This window comes from Molothrus ater, chromosome 2 (assembly GCF_012460135.2).
Source record: "Molothrus ater isolate BHLD 08-10-18 breed brown headed cowbird chromosome 2, BPBGC_Mater_1.1, whole genome shotgun sequence".
In the NCBI taxonomy this organism is placed as follows: Eukaryota; Metazoa; Chordata; class Aves; order Passeriformes; family Icteridae; genus Molothrus; species Molothrus ater.
Window position 1 is genome coordinate 81,500,561 of NC_050479.2, and position 18,200 is coordinate 81,518,760.

The window sequence follows — 18,200 nt, forward strand, 5'->3', positions numbered from 1 at the left end:
TATCTTTGGGAATGTGAAAGCGGGCACATTTTGCTTTTGGAGAGACAGAGGAAAAAGAGCCACTTCCCTGCACACCCAGCCATGCACCCAGAGTCTCGCAGTTCGGTGGAGACATCTCTGATCCCAACAGCACCCGTCCCCTGCAAACACTCTAAACTCTTGGACAAGCAAGATTTTGCAGGTCACCATAGCTTCTACTTTCAGGATGGGTTTTCTGTGCTTTTTGTCAACTGCTCAGGTGTGCAAGGGTCTCGCAGGTGGCGCAGGGTGCTGTGGTTACACCCCGAGCAGGGTTCGTGCCGCATGGTTTCCTGGCTGTGATGCGCGGCTGCTGCGGAAACTCTGAGTCACTTTGCGCTGCTAAACCCATGGCGAACAGGAGGCCCTGTCCTCCAGGGCAGCAAGACGAAGGCTTGCAGTGACATCGGGAACAAGCCCTGTTGGGGACTTGCCGAGGCTTGGGGCTGGGCAGGGGGGCTGGATAGGAGGATGCCCTGTGGGGAGGTAGGTGGGTTTTGGGGAAGGGGATGCCCTTTGGGGAGGTGTATGCACTCTGCAGAAGAGGACGACCTTCGGGAAGGACACCCTGTGGGGAGGAGGCCCGGCCGGGGCGGGCCCGGGCCCGGGGGCGGGGAGGCGGCGGCGGCCGGGCGCATTTGAGCAGCGCGGCGGCGGCGGGCGCGGCGCTATGGCGGGCTGGGCGCTGCGGGGCTTGGTGCTGGCGCTGCTGGCGGCGCTGCCCGCGGCCGTGCTGGGCGACACGCCGGCAAACTGCTCCTTCGCCGACCTGCTGGGCGCCTGGGAGCTCCGCGTCTGGCGGGCCGGCGGCCGCCACGGCAACTGCTCGCAGGCGGGTGAGAGCGCAGGCGGGCCCGGGCAGCTCCCGCCCCGCGGGGCCGCGGGCGGCCGGGAGGTGCTCCGGGAGCGGGCGGGGGAGCGGCCGCTCTGTGCCCGGAGCCCCCGGAGCCGGCATGGGCGAGGGGAGGCGGCTTCCTGCTCTGCTGCAGTTCCACTTTACTGGTTCTGTTTCTCTTCTGTTCAGATGAGGGCTTGACTAGGCCTCTCCACGGGCCCCATGGCTCATGCCGGCTCGCTGCCCCTCTCTCACGGGTGCCTTCCTGCGAGCTTCTGCCTGCCCAGGCCGGGGATGCTCCCAGCAGGAGAGGGTGGCAGCGCCGGTGACACCTGGGCACCCCCTAAGGGGCTGTCAGGGAAGCCTGACAGCATCCAAACAGATGGAAATATCACTTCCTTCGAGAGGATAATAGTAGTGGGGAGTTACTATCTAATGATCATATGTCAGTGTCATTTTAAAAATAGTCGATGCTTTGCATTTTTCTGTGTCATCTGCTTTTTGATCAGAGGAGACAAGTGGCAGTACTAGCACTGGAGGTGAGGTGCGTGGTAGGGTTGGAGCACTGGTGTGAAGGAGTGTAGGATGGGTGATGCCTCATCCCAGATGTTGTAAGGGAAGAGTTGTCAATGCAGACTCAGTGCCTAAATGACACAGCATCCAACACCTTTGTAGCCCTACAGCAAGTTGTGTTTCAATAAGCTGGTGTGTCCCAATCACAGCTGTTTGGTGCTGCTGCTAATAAAATGTGCAGATACTGTGTAGCTTTGGAAAAAATGAGCATGTAGTCCCACTGACAGGTAAGTGGAAGTCCTGAAGTGTCTCGATGCCCTTTTGCAGAAGACTGTATTCAACGAGTGTACTATAGCATCTTCCGGAATAAATGTTACAACATCCTTTATGCGTTTTTTGTGTTATTTTTCTCTTCCATACAGTAATCATGCCCTAATGTTTCTTTCTTTTAGGGCCTGTGGAGAAAAAGGTGGTTGTCAATCTTCAGAAGCTAGATGTGGCTCAGGATAGTCTGGGCAATTATGGTTTCTTCACTTTGATTTACAATCAAGGCTTTGAAATTGTGATAAATGACTACAAGTGGTTCGCGTTTTTTAAGGTGAGTTAACCTGGTGTGTTCTACACCACTGGCTGTTGCCAAAATGGCCTGTAGTTAGGCTTCTCTTCAGTCCCTGAGTGCCACAGTTGGGACACTTGATTATCTTTGGCTCTAAGGTTTGCCTGGATTGCCAGATAAAGGATTTCTTTTCATTTTTGAACATAAGGAAACAGCAATCAGTGGCTGGGTAGGGAGCAGAGAGAGGGAAGAGGTATTCCACACTGGTCATTATCTGAAAAAAACACAGATGCTGCTACTTTCCCTTCTGGGCATGCTTAAAGCAATTGAAGGCCTTCATGAAACTAACTTTCCTGATAGCCTGGATTTTTTTTTCTTTTTCTTTTTTTTTTCACTCTGTGGACCCAAGTCAAGTAGCAAATACCATTGCTTTTATCTTTCCTTACAAATGTTATCAAATGCATGGACACTTTAGAGCCATCTATCTTTGATGGAGGATTTCTGGGATCTATAAATTTTATTTCAGAATACTACTCTAATATCTAAGGGACCATTCTACTGCCTGTATTTATTCCTTTGGAGTAATACTGTTCTCTTCAGCCCCTGTTAATGCCTTCAGGTCAAGCTGAAAACGGTGATGGTAGGGCAGGGATTTGACAGGAGAAAACACTCTTGTTAGGAGTGCTCTGCTGCTGTCCTGATGAGTGGCATGATGAATCTGAAGGGTGGTTTGGAGTAATCTCTGCAGGATGGCTTTACTACCTGGAAGACAGATGCTTTGTGCAGCAGGGCTTCTCAGCTGGTGAGTGCAGCCCTGGGCAGGAACAATGAATGTGTTTCTGGTTGTTTCAGGAGGCATGATCTTGTGAGTCAGTAGTAAACATCCAGGCCTTGTCCAAGCACAAAATCTCTGAACTTTGGCTAGTACTAGGAGGGTGAAGAAATCACTTTTGCTCTAAATTGTCTTTCTGAGAGCCACTGTAGATGGTTTATTTTACAGCAACTATTTTAAAGTCACTGTTTTCAGGTGTTAAAAAAGCAAGTAATCCACTCTTTCAAGAGAACTGGAATCATTACTGAACAGAAATTATGTAGAAGGCTCCAGTTTAACTGCAACCTCCTTGCAGGTTCCATCTGTGCTGATTTGGGCTCATGTAAGGGAAAGGACTGTATAGACTTTTTAGCACAACTACTGGGGAAGTTATTTACATGCTCATTGTTGTAGCTTAACCCCAGTAAAGAGCAAAGCACCACTCAGCCATCAGTGTGTTGTGGGAGTGAATTGGAAGGATAGAAGTGCAAAAACTCGTAGGCTGAGATCAAGGTCCTTTAATAGGTAAAGCAAAAGCTGTGTGTTTGTGCAAGCAAAACAAAATGAGGAATTCATTCACTACTTGCCACCAGGATGGCTTGCCACCATAATGAGCAGGCGTTCGGCAATTTCCAGGAAAGCAGGGCTTCATTCTGCACAACTGTTACATAAGAAGGCAGATGACATGATTCTGAATGTTCCTCTTTTCTCCTTTCCCCAGCTCCTTCCTAATTTCTATGCATGATACTTTTTGGCATGAAATATCTCCTTGGTCAGTTGGGTCAGCTTTCCCAGCTGTGTTTCCTCCCAATTTCTTATGCACCCCCAGTCTATCTGCTGTCAGAGCTGTCTGAGGAGCAGATGAGGCCTTGGTGCTGTGTTAGCACTGCTCAGCTAAACTAAAACATCCCTGCATTAAAATCACTCTTCAAAATTCTGAAATGTGGCATTATATGAGCCGCTGTAAATAAAATGAACTGTCAAGACCTAGCACACTCTATAACTGGAAATTTTTGAAATAAGAATTCAATCTTTTAAACAAGACAGGGTCTTGTACTTGAGCAGAAGCAAAGTATGAGAGAGAAACGCCTGATTGAAACATCTGTATAAGATAGTGAAATTATATTGCCGTGATGTGCATTCCTCGTAGGTTTGGCAGGTGATAAAGCAAAGCCAGCAGAGACACTGAAGCGTAATCTAACTGAGCAGAATTACTCTGAAACTTCTCAGGCAGAGACACCTCTGTGAGCTCACCTGCAGTGGGAGGACCTGCCTTAAAAGTTTTTGCTGCCTCCATGAGGACAGCAGAGCACTGTATGCTGTAGTGTTGTCCATGAACTTGGTTTTGAGGGGTCATCTCTGGCAGGGAGAATTCAGCAGTCATTGTTGGACTCATCTGAGGAGAATATACTTGAACTACCAGACTTTGGGCTGATATTTTACACTGAAATACAGAGTTGCTTTACAAGCCAATATGCTAGGCCATAAAAGAGTTGCTGATTATCAAACAAATTCCTGAGTGTGAGGAATTTAATCATAGAAACAGTGTGGCCCGCTCTGGGATATAAATGGATCTGTTAGTTGCCAACTTGAAGACAGCTGAGAGTCATTGAATGCTGCTGCTCTCCATACCTTGTGAAATACATCCCCAGAAGATGGGCACTAAGTCAAGTGACTCATAGGCACTGATGTCATGTATTGCATTGATTTCATGTGTTGCATTGATTTGCAAAAGTACTCTTAAAACAACATACCAAAACTGTTGCAGAATAGTTTAAGCTGAAAGGAGCTTCTGGTGGTCATCTGATTCATCTTGCTGCTCAAAACAAAGTCAAATACACTGAGCAGTAGCATACACAATAGCTTGCATTTTGTGGTCATTAAATGTGTCTCAGCCCTTTGTAAGCTGATGGATTAATTCTTAGTTTTGAAGTTGGCTTCAGTATTAAGAAATAGCAAGCTTGTGTGGGTCATTGCTCAGTAATGGGACAGCATCAACAAGACATATTTAAGTTAAAGACCTCTTTCCTTAAACACCATAGGGAGGATTAGAGCCCAGGTCAGTTACCCTCTCTAATAATTTTGCTGCTGTAAAAAGACCAACAGATTACCAAGATGCAAGTCTATTGCTGAGAACCATGAGGAAATACCACACCACCTACTAAATGCATTTTTTTGCTGCAGACAGCTACTTGCTGTTATTGGGCAACAACATGCAATTTGTCTATCTGCAAAACTCCCAATTTCACAACTGTTAGTGGGCACTTGGAGGGAGGAAGTGGTTCCTTACAAACTGTTTGACCTTGTGACATATTTAACTATGCATATCTGTTTACTTTTAATCCAGTAAATATTGCATTACATATGAAATAGAAATACAGCAAGTCTGAGATTGAGCAGAGGGAGGATTTACCAGGTACAATGAGCAGCAGTGTTTAAGCCAATACAGTAGTTTGTGAGTTTCAGGCATAGAAGTGCCACTTCTGCTAATTGAACCTCCAGTGTGTTTTTTCCTAGTGTTAAAGAATTAAGCTGTTAATTACTGACAGGAATGCTGTGGGCTTGTCTAAGTGGTGACTTTATCAGAGCTGCTGCACTGTGTAGATATAGACACAGCCTGTTTGGCTGTGCATGTTTCAATGAGTTTTTAATAGCTTTTTGTTCCTGTGGCTTACTAAACAGACACCCACTGAAACTTCTGTAGGGTCTCATTGCCTTTACAAGATATTTGTTCTTTCACTTGAGGCCTGTGGGGAAAGGACTTTATACACCAGAGGTATGGATTGGGTGAGCTTATCAATCCTATTTTTTTCCTCAGTTTACTTTAGTGTCTGAAATAAAGATGTTTTAACGGTGTTTTTTTCTAACAATTGTTGTACATACATTTAAAGTTTGCCAAATTGCAGCATCCTACTGCATTCTTGCATTCTGCTTCTAGCACAAACTAAGTTGTTTAATGTGTGCTTCTGAAACATCCCTGTACTGAACTTGGATGTGAAGTTAGTGTACTTGCTTTTGGCAGAAGCTTGTTCATGTGCTTCTGCTGGATGATAGAAGGATTTTTAGGGTTATGCAATATATAAAGCTTTAGTAATTTTTTTTTTTTTTTACCCCCAAGGGATGGCAAAAGAAATAGGAACAGTATAACATAAAAAGCTAGAGTGAGGCTGAAGGGAAAGTGGAGGCCAACTTGTTTCAATTACTTGATGTCTTTGAGGTATTTATTTATTGCTAAGGCTATCACTTTGGACATGAGACAGTCTCATAAGTTTCTCACTGTCCCTTAAGCGAAGTGGTTCTACTTCAGACTCCTGAGATGCTCTTAAGCAAATACCAGAAGTCTGACTTTCTTTTTCATATTGAAGCACTACAACTATTTCAGAAAAAAAAAAAAAAATATACAGATTTTAGAATATTTCACCACTCAAGTTACTAATCTTTTCCAGCCTTGGTGACATCTTTGTCATATCTTTTTCTCTCTTCCCCAGTGCTCCCAAATTTGATTAAAATCAAGGACTGCTGTTCTGAAACAAACTAGAACAGTGACAGCAGTTAATGTTTAAGTTTTCAGGATATGGGAAAAAACCCCAAACTTTTTATTTTATGTTGCTGAAGTAGAAGTGCTAGAGTTGCTAATGTAACTCAATCATCCTGCAAGTCAATTGAAAGTCAGCTTTTAACCTGTCTAATTTGGGCTTGCTCAACTGGTAGTGAGCAGCTGCTGCTTTCCTAAAGTGTAAATCTGAAAGCACAAAAGTCAGAATTGCAGAATGTTTCCTGAAGAAAAATCCATCTGGAGTTGATATTTGCTTGCATTTTATATTGTGTAGCAAGATGCAGTAGTTTTTTCTGGTAACATTATCTGCTGTATTTTTGTGTAGTACGGCAGCTGGAGGTCTGCAGCTCTGTTCTCATTCAATGTGTGCTTCCCATAGTAAAATGCATAGGCACACTTGTGAACTTGTGAGATAAGTCTCTCCACCAGGTTTAATGTGTAGGGTAGTCCTGCCTCCTGGAACTTAGTTGGCTTATTGCCTAGGCATTGCTTAAATTGAGAACAGTAGATTTCAAAGAGGATGGGATGGCTGCCTCTCTATGTGGCACTGCTGAATTCTCATTAAAATGCTGTGACTAATAAGGTCTTCATCCTTTCTTGCTTTCCTCTTAGGGAGATTAAAGATTTTAAAAAAGCTTTAAACAATTATGATTTTTACTGGGACTAGAATTGAACATACAATTAGATTGTCATGATGACTGACACAGGAAAGGCGTTATTAAAAGGATACTTCACTTGAAAGCTTACCTGGGTTCAGTTACCTAACAGCAAGCTTTTGAAGTTTAGCTACGTGAAGGTTAATGTTGGCGTGGCTTGGCTAAATTTTGGCATTAGGCAAAACCACATGACTTGTCAGGATTGAGAAAAATATGCATTTGAAGTAGAATTAAATTTTTCAAAGCTCAGAATTGGAACTATGAATATAGTTTGGGTGCCTTTCTAAAGGAGTTCTCCTAGATTGGTCAGGTCACTGGATGGAGTTAATGCTGCAGATTTCACCAGCTGATGAAATTATCATGCGACAGTTGCCGTCATCTTAACTCAAAACTGAAAACCATCTTTAAAGTCTGCCGAGAAATGCGTGAGAGCAGTTGTCCAGCAGTTGTTGGTGATCCCAGCTGTATGGCTGTTATCCTCCATGAAGGATGTTGTTCTGCGGTGGGCTCTGTGGATATTTTGGGTACTGTGCTGGCAGCCTCTGCTGAGTCTGACATTGTAATTGATATCCACCTGAGTCAGGTGTTGCTTGTGCAATGGTGCCATATCCCTGTCATATGACTTGCTGTTAGCTGGGCAGGTGTACTCGTAGTCAGTCCTCTAAAACTGGTACAGTCAAATTTCCTAGATCCTATCTGTCAGTCCTCCACAAGTAGAAATAAGAAATGCTGCATTTCTTAGCAAAGTGGTTTTAGCAATGATTTTATGGTGTACCTTCTGGTAATCAGTGGCCATCATTGTTATGGCACTGATGAGGTTTTTTTAAAGGCTTGTCTGCCACTTGTCTACATCAGCGGTTCTCGATTAAAAGTTGGGGGGGAGAAGCAGTTGTGACCTTATGTAGGTATATTTTCATTTCCTAGGTACACTGTTATTTGGAGTTGAAATTCCCTCTATCCAAATGTCATTCATGTGTTATGGTCTCAAAGTATCCATGCCCACTTTTCAAAGTCAGTTCAGTAGTAGCTTAGTCTGGCACTCTACAAAAAGGTAGCTGCAGAGGACTAGAATTGCTTAATTTAAGGCTTCTACACAGACTGTCTGAAATTGGTTTTTATGTCTTGCTTATATTGAAGCATTGCTACTGGCTGTCTTTTCAACTCCTTTCTAAATTTTGTTGATACATGTGAACTGAAAGAAGAGTGCAAGAAATTCACTATATTCACTTTCCTGAAAGATAAGTTGCACAAATGGTGTGAATGCTATCTTGGTTATCTCTCTGTGTCTTTAAAAAAGCAATGAATTTTGTCTCCGGAAAGGGAGAGGGATTTCTAGGAGAAAAACACTTTTTTTGTTGTTGTTTTTGTTGTTTTAATTTGCTAGTTAGCAGATAACTCATTGCCTTTTTTTTCCATGGAGATAAGCCCCAAATCTGTGTTACTTGTTTTAATTCAGAATAACATTTTGCAAGGCAGGATTGTGGCAGGAAGCAGGCCTGTTCCTCTGATAATCTTCAGGTTTTCAGATTTAAGGCCTATGTTTGTTGAGAATAGCTGTACTGTTTTAATCTGTGGCAGCTTGAAATAGGAAAAACCAGGTATTAATTTCTATGGTCATGTAGAGCCAGAAAAGTGATCTTACAGTAACTTAGATGTAAAGTCACTACCTGTTGCTTTTGGAACTGTCTGGATTTCTAGTTCTGCTGTTGCGAAGAGTGTGTGTCTCAAAAGTCATCTCTGGACCTTGCCCTTGGTATTTGGCCAGGTGTAGTTATTTCCCACATTGCACAATCTTGCACAATAAGATAGGAAGAATAGAACAAGCTCAGCCTTCTAGTGCCCCCACCCTGCTCCAGCCAGCAAACACACTTGCTGGGTGTAGGTGTGTTGCCTCTGCATCCTCCTGACTGGGGACAAAGCACTTTCCCGCTGTTCCAAAACAGTCAGAGGATTAACCTTTATTCTGCTGATTGATAAACTTAATTATTTTACTGTAAGTTCTCCTTCAGATTTCTCAAAAAACCTCAACATAGACACAAACCTCCCAGTCTCTTTAATTAATCTTATCCCTCTTGGGGCATTTCCATCACTGTAAGCCACCACCTTATTCAGTAAAGAAGCTGAGCAAACATTTTATTGAAACATAGTTACAGAATCCTGCATTGTACTTGTGCAGCTCAAAGAGAATGAGATTTAATGAAATTTTCTTGGACTAGGAAACTTGAATTCTGTATAAGTGATTTTTTTTTGTGAATAGAAGAGTAAAGTTAAAGGCTTTGTGGCATGGGATTTTCAGTTGCCTTTGTAGTGTAACACAAAACACTAACCTTAAGAGGTGAGTAATGAGCAAAGAGCACCACACACCCCCTCAGTGAGACATTCTGTTGTCAGAGAATTACAAATCCAGAAAATTTATGTACCTGGGCAAAGCTGGTAACTGTTGTATGAAGACACATTTTGCTGAATACATTACATGTTGCTCTTCAGTGGTAAAATGAAGACTCGTGTGGTTGAATAAGGAAATATTAGGACTTGGGACTCAAGACTTTAGTGGCAGTCTCTGCTGCAATCTTTAAATGAGCTGTTCTCAAGGGACCATCATTTCTCACTGTCTCATTTTGATAGTTCCTGTGAAATTGTTCTTGATGCTTTGCCATCACAGCTCAAACCTAAAAAACTGGCTGGAAGTTTCATCTTTGGTTTTGACTTGTGAAACAATAACAGTGCATAAATAGTACATAAATTTTAAAACAGAAATAGTGCATGTCTTCTGTAAGGTTACTGGATGACAAACTTGCCATTCTCCCTCTGAGTCTTAGTTTCTCAAACTTCTGTGGCAATCGAGAGGTAGCTTGACTGGTCACGTATTTGGTATAAGACATCTCAGGGCCTTGAGGAGAAGGTTGAGTACTAAGAGGTCTTTTAAATCTTGCTGAGAAAGTAGCTGTTGGACTGAAATGATTAGCACAGGTTAGTTGATACTGATATGAATGCATATTTTTTTGCTAAAATTGCAAGTCACAACCCAATTGTCTTTTGCAGCTATTTGGTAAATAGCAGTTTCTTTCGTCTTCTTAACCTCTGGAGTGTGTTTGGCCACTTCCTGTGAACACAGGCAGGAAGAAGCAGCTGTGAGTGGGTGGGGAACTATGGCTATGCTAACAAATGCATCTGCTCAACACAAGTATAACTTCTTCACATTACAGTACAAAAAGGAAGGCCTGAATGTAACCAGCTATTGCAATGAGACCCTGCCAGGATGGGTGCATGATGTACTTGGCCGCAACTGGGCTTGTTTCATAGGACACAAGATTTCTTCATCTCCATCTGATGTTCACATCAACGAGCTACCTCTCCAGAAGCCTGGGGGAAGGTAAGCAACAGATAAGTTACCTTTTACTGGAATAAAATGTTTCATAACAGTGCTTGAGGTTTAGCTAAAATTGTAAGAAACAATTCCAGTACTGAGGACAAAGTTAATGCCAGTGATAATGTTGGAAATAAACCTGAATGCAGAATAACAGAGGAGGGCTTGCCTGCTGCATCACAGTCTCTTCAGTCTGTGATGAAGCCCTGTTATAAATCTGGCATGTCTAAGATGGTTATATTTAGTCTGTCTCAAGTTTCAGAAACCTTGCCTTAATCCAGTAATTCCATGTTTCTTTATCAGTACCTACCGGAAGACACTTCCAGAGTTACATACTGAGTTTAGAGAACACCTTTAGTTTCAATCTCAGTCCTTTTCTTACTGTTTTACTTGGTTGGTTCCTTTTGTTTGCAGACTCTCCCACAGACGTTATGTGCACAACTTCGACTTTGTAAATGCTATCAATGCTCACCAGAAGTCATGGAGAGCGACAAGATATGAGGAGTATGAGAATTTTGCCCTGGAAGAACTAACTAAAAGAGCAGGGGGTCTCTATTCCAGAGCTTCAAGGTAATAAGACACTGTTCTGCAACAAACCCCACTGCTGCCAAGAGTCTGCTTGTATTTGTCCTGGCTCTTAGCTGTGCTTAGTTCAGATGTTTAATCAAGTTTCAAGGCCTTCCAGTTCTTGTTCATGGGATGCAAACATATTTTTCATTTGAATGATTATTTTGAGCCTCTGCTGTCTCAAGCAGTTGGGACAATTAGAGTCACCTACCCTTTAGTCTTGCTCACTAACTCACTGCTGAACTCATATGCAGGGAAGCAGTTACCATCTCAGTGCAGTCTCAGTTATCACTGTCCTGTCTGCTCATCAGCTGCTTGCCATAGTCAAGAGTTTCTGCTTGTGCTTCATCTTGGTTCTGCTAGTTCATAATTGCAGTTGAAAAGCTGTGAACTGCTCTCTGCTCCTAAACATGAATATCAAAGATTCTGAGAGAATACCCTGGTTACTTTGATAATTTGCCACGCCTGCAACAAGAGTCCTCTAGCAGGAGTAGAGTGTCTCAGTGAAGAAGCATGAAAGTAACTCTGAGAATACCTTCAGGGTCTTGCAGATCACTTAGCTGAGAGTGGTAATGGGGATGGGTACATCATGTGCTACACAATTTGAGAACTAGGGTTTAGAGATTCCTTTCTTTATAGCTGTCTTAGAATCTTCATAGTTCTGCTTTTTCAGCTCTTGGTATTTCTGTGAGTAGGAATGGTACTTTTCCGAACTGCGGCAATTGTATGTTTGTTGAAGAAGGTCCTACTGTAGAATAAAAATGCTGATTTGCATGGGAATATCATGCAGATGTATAGATAAAGTCACCTTGTAGATGATCTTAAATACAGTAACCTATTTGAAAGCTCTCTTCCACCCATGCAATACCATGACAGTATTTTGTTGACCCTCTTGGGCATTCAAAACAGCCCCCAGAGTCTGGTGTTTGTGAATGGCACTGAGGACAAGTATCAGGTTATGTGAAGGTTGAATGCAGGAAGCTCTTGTTTTGCTGATAGGAGCATCACTTGACTGCAGGTGGTAGATGAGGACAGGTAATATTCAATACCTCTTCAAAAGTCACAGTAAAAACTTGCCCCAGAGAAGTCTCCAGGGCAGGTGGGTTAGTGAATTGTCAGTGTAAGCCATGCCTGTGCCTGAAGTGAAACTGTAGTTGTTGTCAGTGCATGCTGCCAAGGCAAAATGGTTTCTGCAGTCAGATATTCTACATACTTTGTAATTGCAGTAAAATAACTGTTATAGAACTGTGTTGCTATAATCTCTGAGAGTTACCTCAGCATGTCAGATCGGTGCAAAAGTACTTGATCTCAGCAGCTCATGGATGTTAAGGAAACTCCCCCATTGGACCACCCAGGAGCCACTGTGGCTGTCACACTCACACCACCTGAGCTGGGACTGAGACCCCTTTGCAGCCGCATCCCACACTCACAGTCATACCAGCATTCCTTACCTGCTTGATGCCAGGGTTCCGATAGCAGAGTCTCAGATGTCCAGATCTTTAAAATAATTTGATCTTGGTGCAGTAACTAAATAGTAAAACAGCAGTTTGTACTGGGTCCCTCTGAGGAGGGACCCCAAGCAAAGGAGCCCCTGGGCTTTTAACCCCCAGCCTGAAGTGTGAAAAGTCTGGGGTCCTTTCTGAGTGTCCTGTTACCTGGCTGGGTCACAGGTCCCTGCTCCCTTTGTTATACAAAAGGATTTTGCCACCCAGAGCTCTTTGAAGCTCACACTGCAGCTTGCCAACTGAACTACCTGTCCTGAATGTATTCCTCAACAGTGTATAGTTAATAATATAGTTCCCTCAGGGAGCAGTTTGAGTAGGTCTTGAATCCTGCTCAAGCTTATCTCTTCATATTGACACCCACTCAGTTTAGATGGAGACTATTTTAAATTGCATAGGTGTGAAGCAAGTCCAACTAGTAGAAGCCAAAGATGAAAACTGAGAGTTACGTAATTGTTTCCTTGCCTACAGTGGGATATGTTTTTCAAAAATATTTTCTCCTCTTTAGACCAAAGCCTGCACCTCTAACACCTGAGTTACTCAAGAAAATTTCAAGCTTGCCAGAATCCTGGGACTGGAGAAATGTTAATGGTGTCAATTATGTCAGCCCTGTTCGGAATCAAGGTAAAAATGAATAAATAAAACCTCTGAATTCAACGTTCTAGAGTTCCTTTGATGTAGTTTGTAATTTGCTGCTAACCAGAAGGTTTTGCCTAGTGTCTTGCAGCTGACAGGTTGCACCTTTACTGTGAATAACCTGTGGAAACTGGGTGGAGTCCTGGCTAACAATGCTGTACTGAAATAGGTGGTGGTACTGGCTTGTCCAGATAGCGCTGACTTTCTGGAGAGAAAGCCTATTACCACAGTACCCTGCATAAACACAGCTGTCAGGTTTTGTCCCAACAATCTTAGCCATGGTTTTCTGCACACTGACTGATGTACGTTTAATTTTTTCCCTGATTTCGTTTGATGGCAAATTATCATGTAGCTTTATTGAATAAACCCATGAAAATTGTTTATACTCCCTCCAAATCTTATCACCCTGATAAATTTGGATGTTACTTAACTGGCTAGTTGCAAGTGGAGATATTAGTCACTATGAAAATTGCAGATAATGATAAATATAAAATACTGGTAAGAACTTAGAAGGATACCATGCAATCAATGTGTTGATTCTGTAGGGAGTGTTTATAGCACTGTGGTGTGAGATGCCTAAATTATATGTTTACATAATGGAGGCCAGGAGTAAGCTCCATTAATGTGTCCCTTCCCCGTGCCACCATAAACTTGGATCTACTGGTAGCTATGTGGTGGCAGCTTTTGGGGGAAAGAAGCATAACATTAGCATGGTGGGAAAGGGATGACTTAAATCACCAATCCCTCATTTATGACTTAGTTATTCTGACAAATTCTGCCAGCTGTACTCCTGGTAGCAGAAGCAGCATAGAAAGGTTTATAGAATTTCTAGCTCTGTGGAAGCTCTGGAAGATGGCAACAGGGAATTATATCATCCTCTGTATGTGTGAGTCCTGTACTTTCTCTTGGTGTGAACTATGAATTTCCCAAGGGCTCTTTTATCTTCCAAACAACTGAACACTTAGTTCCATACTTACCTTTCTCTGTGGTGTTGCTTCAAAGTTTCTCTAAATGAGAACTAGTCTGCTGTTTCCAATAAAAGAGCTTCCTACACTTTTTATGTAATCTGAGGGTCCATGCTGAGTATGTTAAATGTCTGTGGAACATGCATTCTGCTCCATCAAATTAGAATTTTAGCTTTAAGGCTTTAAAAAAAACCAAACAAAACCTACAAAAGAGGTCATTTTGTGGATTTTATAAATACCACTGTGGTAACATGAAAAGAAATTTAGCAGCCAGTCCAGCAGAGTTCAGACTGAAATGGTTGAGTGAATTGTATTTTTTATGTTTTTGCACACATAATGCAACAGTGTTCTACAGTGTGGCCCATCTCAGATGCTGCGACATGTGATACAGTGAGTGGGAGGCATCTTTCACTGCTTCACTTTGCCCTGCTGGGAAAAGAGTGTTCCTGTTCAGGCTGATTTTGTCCCTTCAGAGGTGCATCCACCTGAGTGAAGGTGCAATTTCACGAAGTCTTGCTGTTGTAATAGCTCCGCTTTTATACGCCTACACAGTTCAAGAGAAAGTATTTTGTTTTGTTCCTCAAGGCTCCCACATTTTCATAGCTCTGCAATATTTGACTTTCCCACTGTCAGGAAACAAAAGGAAATCAGGCACCTTGATGACAATCAGTAGATAAAATAGGATCTCATCCAAGTAATTGTTCTTCCTGTGAGGTTTGTCATTCCATTTCCAAAGTCTTTAATAGAGTGAAAGGAAGGTCCTAGAGAGTGCAGAGGCCTAAAGCTAGAAGCAGTACTAAATTTTGATGCAAAAGTAAGGAGACTTAACTGTCTGCCAGGAAGCAGAAGAGAAATTAGGGTGCTTCTGAAAAGAGAGTGTACAATTACATGCCCTTGGGAAGCAAGGAGCGGGGATGAATCCATTATATTAAACATACTATTTATACCACTATTTTCTTAAAAGTCAGTTATTTTAGAGGTAGCTGTAGAGGTGGAATATTTTTTTCAACTGGAAATTACGGGACTAAATCCATTGGTAGGTTGAAATAAGAACAATATTGTCAGCATTCACTTCAAATAGCTCATTGCCCCATAGCATATGTGCTCCATAAAAGGTAGATAGAGCCTTCTCAGCCCTGCTAATGTGGTCCCTGAAGGTTCATTCTGAAGGAGTAGAGTAATTGGATAGCTCTTAAGTGCTACTGCTGAAAAACACTAGAACAGTACTTTGCCTCTTATTCTTGAAAATAAGCTCAGTGTTCCTTGAGAAGTTGTTAGAAGTGGGTTTTGAATTGCATGCATGAAAGCTAAATGAAGATTTAAAGTTTTTGCTCTATTGATGTTCAAGTTCTAATCACTGTCTAGTAGGTTTTAACTCTTTTCAGTGGACTTTAGGAATAGATGTACCTGATGGCAGGTGACTAGCCTTGTTTATGTTACTGACTGCTCCTTTTTCTCCCCTTCTCAGGCTCATGTGGCAGCTGTTACGCATTTTCCTCCATGGGCATGCTGGAGGCAAGGATACGTATCCTCACAAATAACACTCAGAAACCAGTCTTCAGCCCCCAGCAGGTTGTGTCTTGCAGCCACTATTCTCAGGGTAAGGATGATGGTGTATATAAAGGCACCTTTCAAGTAATGACAATGCTGGAGAAGGACAGGAAGTTTGAAAACTTCCATCCCTTCCCCATCAAGTTACTTTTTCCATAAAACCTTTTCATACATCTCACTGTGAGATGGGAAATATCTAAGGAGTAAGGTTCAAAATGGAGCTGATTACAATGCTTACCTAGAAGGAATGGAACTAAATATTCTCCCAGTGGTATATTCAGAGGGAGGGGAAATGAGCAAAAGCAATGACTAAAGCTTTCCAGAGGACCCTGTCCTTGTTAGGACAGATCCTTGTACTGCATGTAACTAGCTGTTATTTCTGACAGGAATTGTCAGGATGAGAAAAGGTCCAAGTATTAGTGCTCCCAATATAGCTCCCAGAGATGTGAATTTTGCCCGAGTGTTTCAGAAAGCTGACTGTAGCTAACTGGAGTACTAGGATCATCTGGGTCACTGATGTATGTTCAATACTGTATCTGAAAGAATTATGAAAGATTTAAGTGGGAGAGTCTCCCACCACAAATAAGAGAATTTCAAAGGGAAGAAGCATTTTTTTGGTTTATTTTGTTGTTTGTTTTTTTTTTTTTTATAAGGTTGTGATGGTGGCTTCCCATATCTCATTGGTGGAAAGTATGTCCAAGACTTTGGTGTGGTGGAAGAGGACTGCTTCCCTTACACAGCCCAAGACTCTCCGTGCCTTTTCAAGCGCAGCTGTTACCACTACTACACGTCTGAGTACCACTATGTTGGTGGTTTCTATGGAGGCTGCAATGAAGCCCTGATGAAACTTGAGCTTGTTATGCATGGCCCAATGGCTGTTGCCTTCGAGGTTTATAATGATTTCATGCTTTATAAAGAGGGGATCTACCATCACACTGGGCTGCGGGATGATTTAAATCCTTTTGAATTGACCAATCATGCTGTTTTACTGGTGGGCTATGGTAAAGATCCAGAAAGTGGTGAGAAATTCTGGATTGTGAAGAACAGCTGGGGCACCTCATGGGGAGAAGATGGCTACTTCAGAATCCGCCGTGGCACTGATGAATGTGCAATTGAAAGCATTGCAGTGGCTGCAACTCCTATTCCAAAGTTATAATGTAAATGTCTTCATCCAGTGCCTTGTCCTGAGCCACGAGAATGCACTGATGGTTGAAAATTCTGGTTAAAATGTTCCCTGGCTTGAAAAGGCAGCTTTAAGGAATTTTTCAACACAGAGCAGTTTCCATATGCAAGAAGATGAAGACTATTAAATCTGCCTTGTGCACTGGAGGCTTCCTCTCAAGTCTGACAGTAGATCACCCAGAAGGGCTGTTTTGGCAACGGTGGTGATTAGTTACTCATCATTGGATGTACCTTCAATTACCAGTTGCATTTTTTTCCATGGGCAATCTTGACCTTCAAATCTGAGGGAAGTGTCTGCTATGATAGTCTGTAACTGCTTTGAAGGGACACTGTAGTGCCTTACTTCTCAGAAATCAGGAAGTCACTGCAATTTGGAACATAAATGTGTATTGGGTAGGAAATGAGCAATTACGCTGATGAAAATAAAATTCTAAAGCTCTAAGTGTTCTGTGAAAACTGCATGTCAAATCTTTATGACAATAAAAATCAATTCTATGTTTCAGGCTGTTACTAAATGTTCTAGTTCTGGATTTTATTGCTGTGCTTCACAATTGATCATTTCACAGTTCAATAAAGAACACCCCACTCCTATAGGAGTTTGTATTTGTGGAAGAAATTAGTTCTTTTGGTGACCTGTCTGAGTTTTGAGCTTCCTGTCAAGAACTTTTTCCTTCAGCAGAAGCTGGTGTGAAAGAAGGATGAGAGGGCAGAAGAGCTAGTAAAATCTTCCATGTGAAGCTGAGATTATCACAACAGCATCAAGCAAGTTGTCCAGAAGTGCAGTAGTCCTTGCTGTGGATGTAGAGCAATTCATTGACTAAATTTGCTAACTCCCCAGTAATCCTGTTTAAATCCTTTCTGTCAATCTGTTGCTCTATTTCTTTCAAATATACAAGGTAGAAACATAGGGTTGAGAGGAGGGATTGAAACACTTGGAATTAACCATTTCTCAGCAGCAACACAGTACTTTGTTGGAGCAAACTGGTCTTTGCTGTTCTCCTGAGGAAACAAAAATGGCATAATGGTGAGTGCCAGTTTCATACATGGAAGCTAACTTCTTTAGTAACCTTCTGTTAAAATGTGACCAAAGTTATTTGGTATTTTTCTGTGTGAAATACAGTCTCATGAGTGGTTTTTCTAGGTGTAGGGAAATTTATAAAATGCAGAAAAATGGAACAGTTTCCTGTAATCAAACTATCCCATTTAACTAGAAGGGAAAACTTACTTTTTATTTCAGTAGCAGAATTTCACAAGAAATCCTGGATTCTAGTTTGCTGAAGTTGAGAGGCAGAAAAAGGCTTCATGGTTTTTTTCAATCCCCTCCCAAAAAATATTAAGCCTGGTCCATGGCAAGTTGAACACAAGTCTGCAGTGCCCTTGGAGCCAGGAGGGGTTCTGGGGTGCATCAGGCACAGCATGGCCAGCTGGGCAAGGGAGGGGATTGTCCCACTCTACGCTGCACTGGGGTGGCCTCATCTTGAGTGC

The 18,200-nt window shown here is 42.4% G+C and overlaps 1 protein-coding gene across 1 annotated transcript; it reads left to right on the top strand.

Moving 5' to 3' along the window:
- The first annotated feature begins 674 nt into the window (after positions 1-674).
- On the top strand, positions 675-17,306 carry CTSC (cathepsin C). The gene is made up of 7 exons (XM_036389259.2): positions 675-854; positions 1,819-1,964; positions 10,152-10,318; positions 10,727-10,882; positions 12,890-13,005; positions 15,451-15,582; positions 16,187-17,306. Exons 1-7 carry the CDS (start codon positions 689-691, stop codon positions 16,687-16,689), a joined length of 1,386 nt encoding a protein of 461 aa, XP_036245152.1. The 5' UTR covers positions 675-688; the 3' UTR covers positions 16,690-17,306.
- The last annotated feature ends 894 nt before the right edge of the window (positions 17,307-18,200 follow it).

Coding starts and splice junctions, on each gene's coding strand:
- CTSC (XM_036389259.2), top strand. CDS start 689: ATGGCGGGCTGGGCGCTGCGGGGCTTGGTGCTGGCGCTGCTGGCGGCG. Junction 1,965..10,151: donor AGTGGTTCGCGTTTTTTAAG/GTGAGTTAACCT, acceptor TTCACATTACAG/TACAAAAAGGAAGGCCTGAA. Junction 15,583..16,186: donor TTGCAGCCACTATTCTCAGG/GTAAGGATGATG, acceptor TTTTTTTATAAG/GTTGTGATGGTGGCTTCCCA.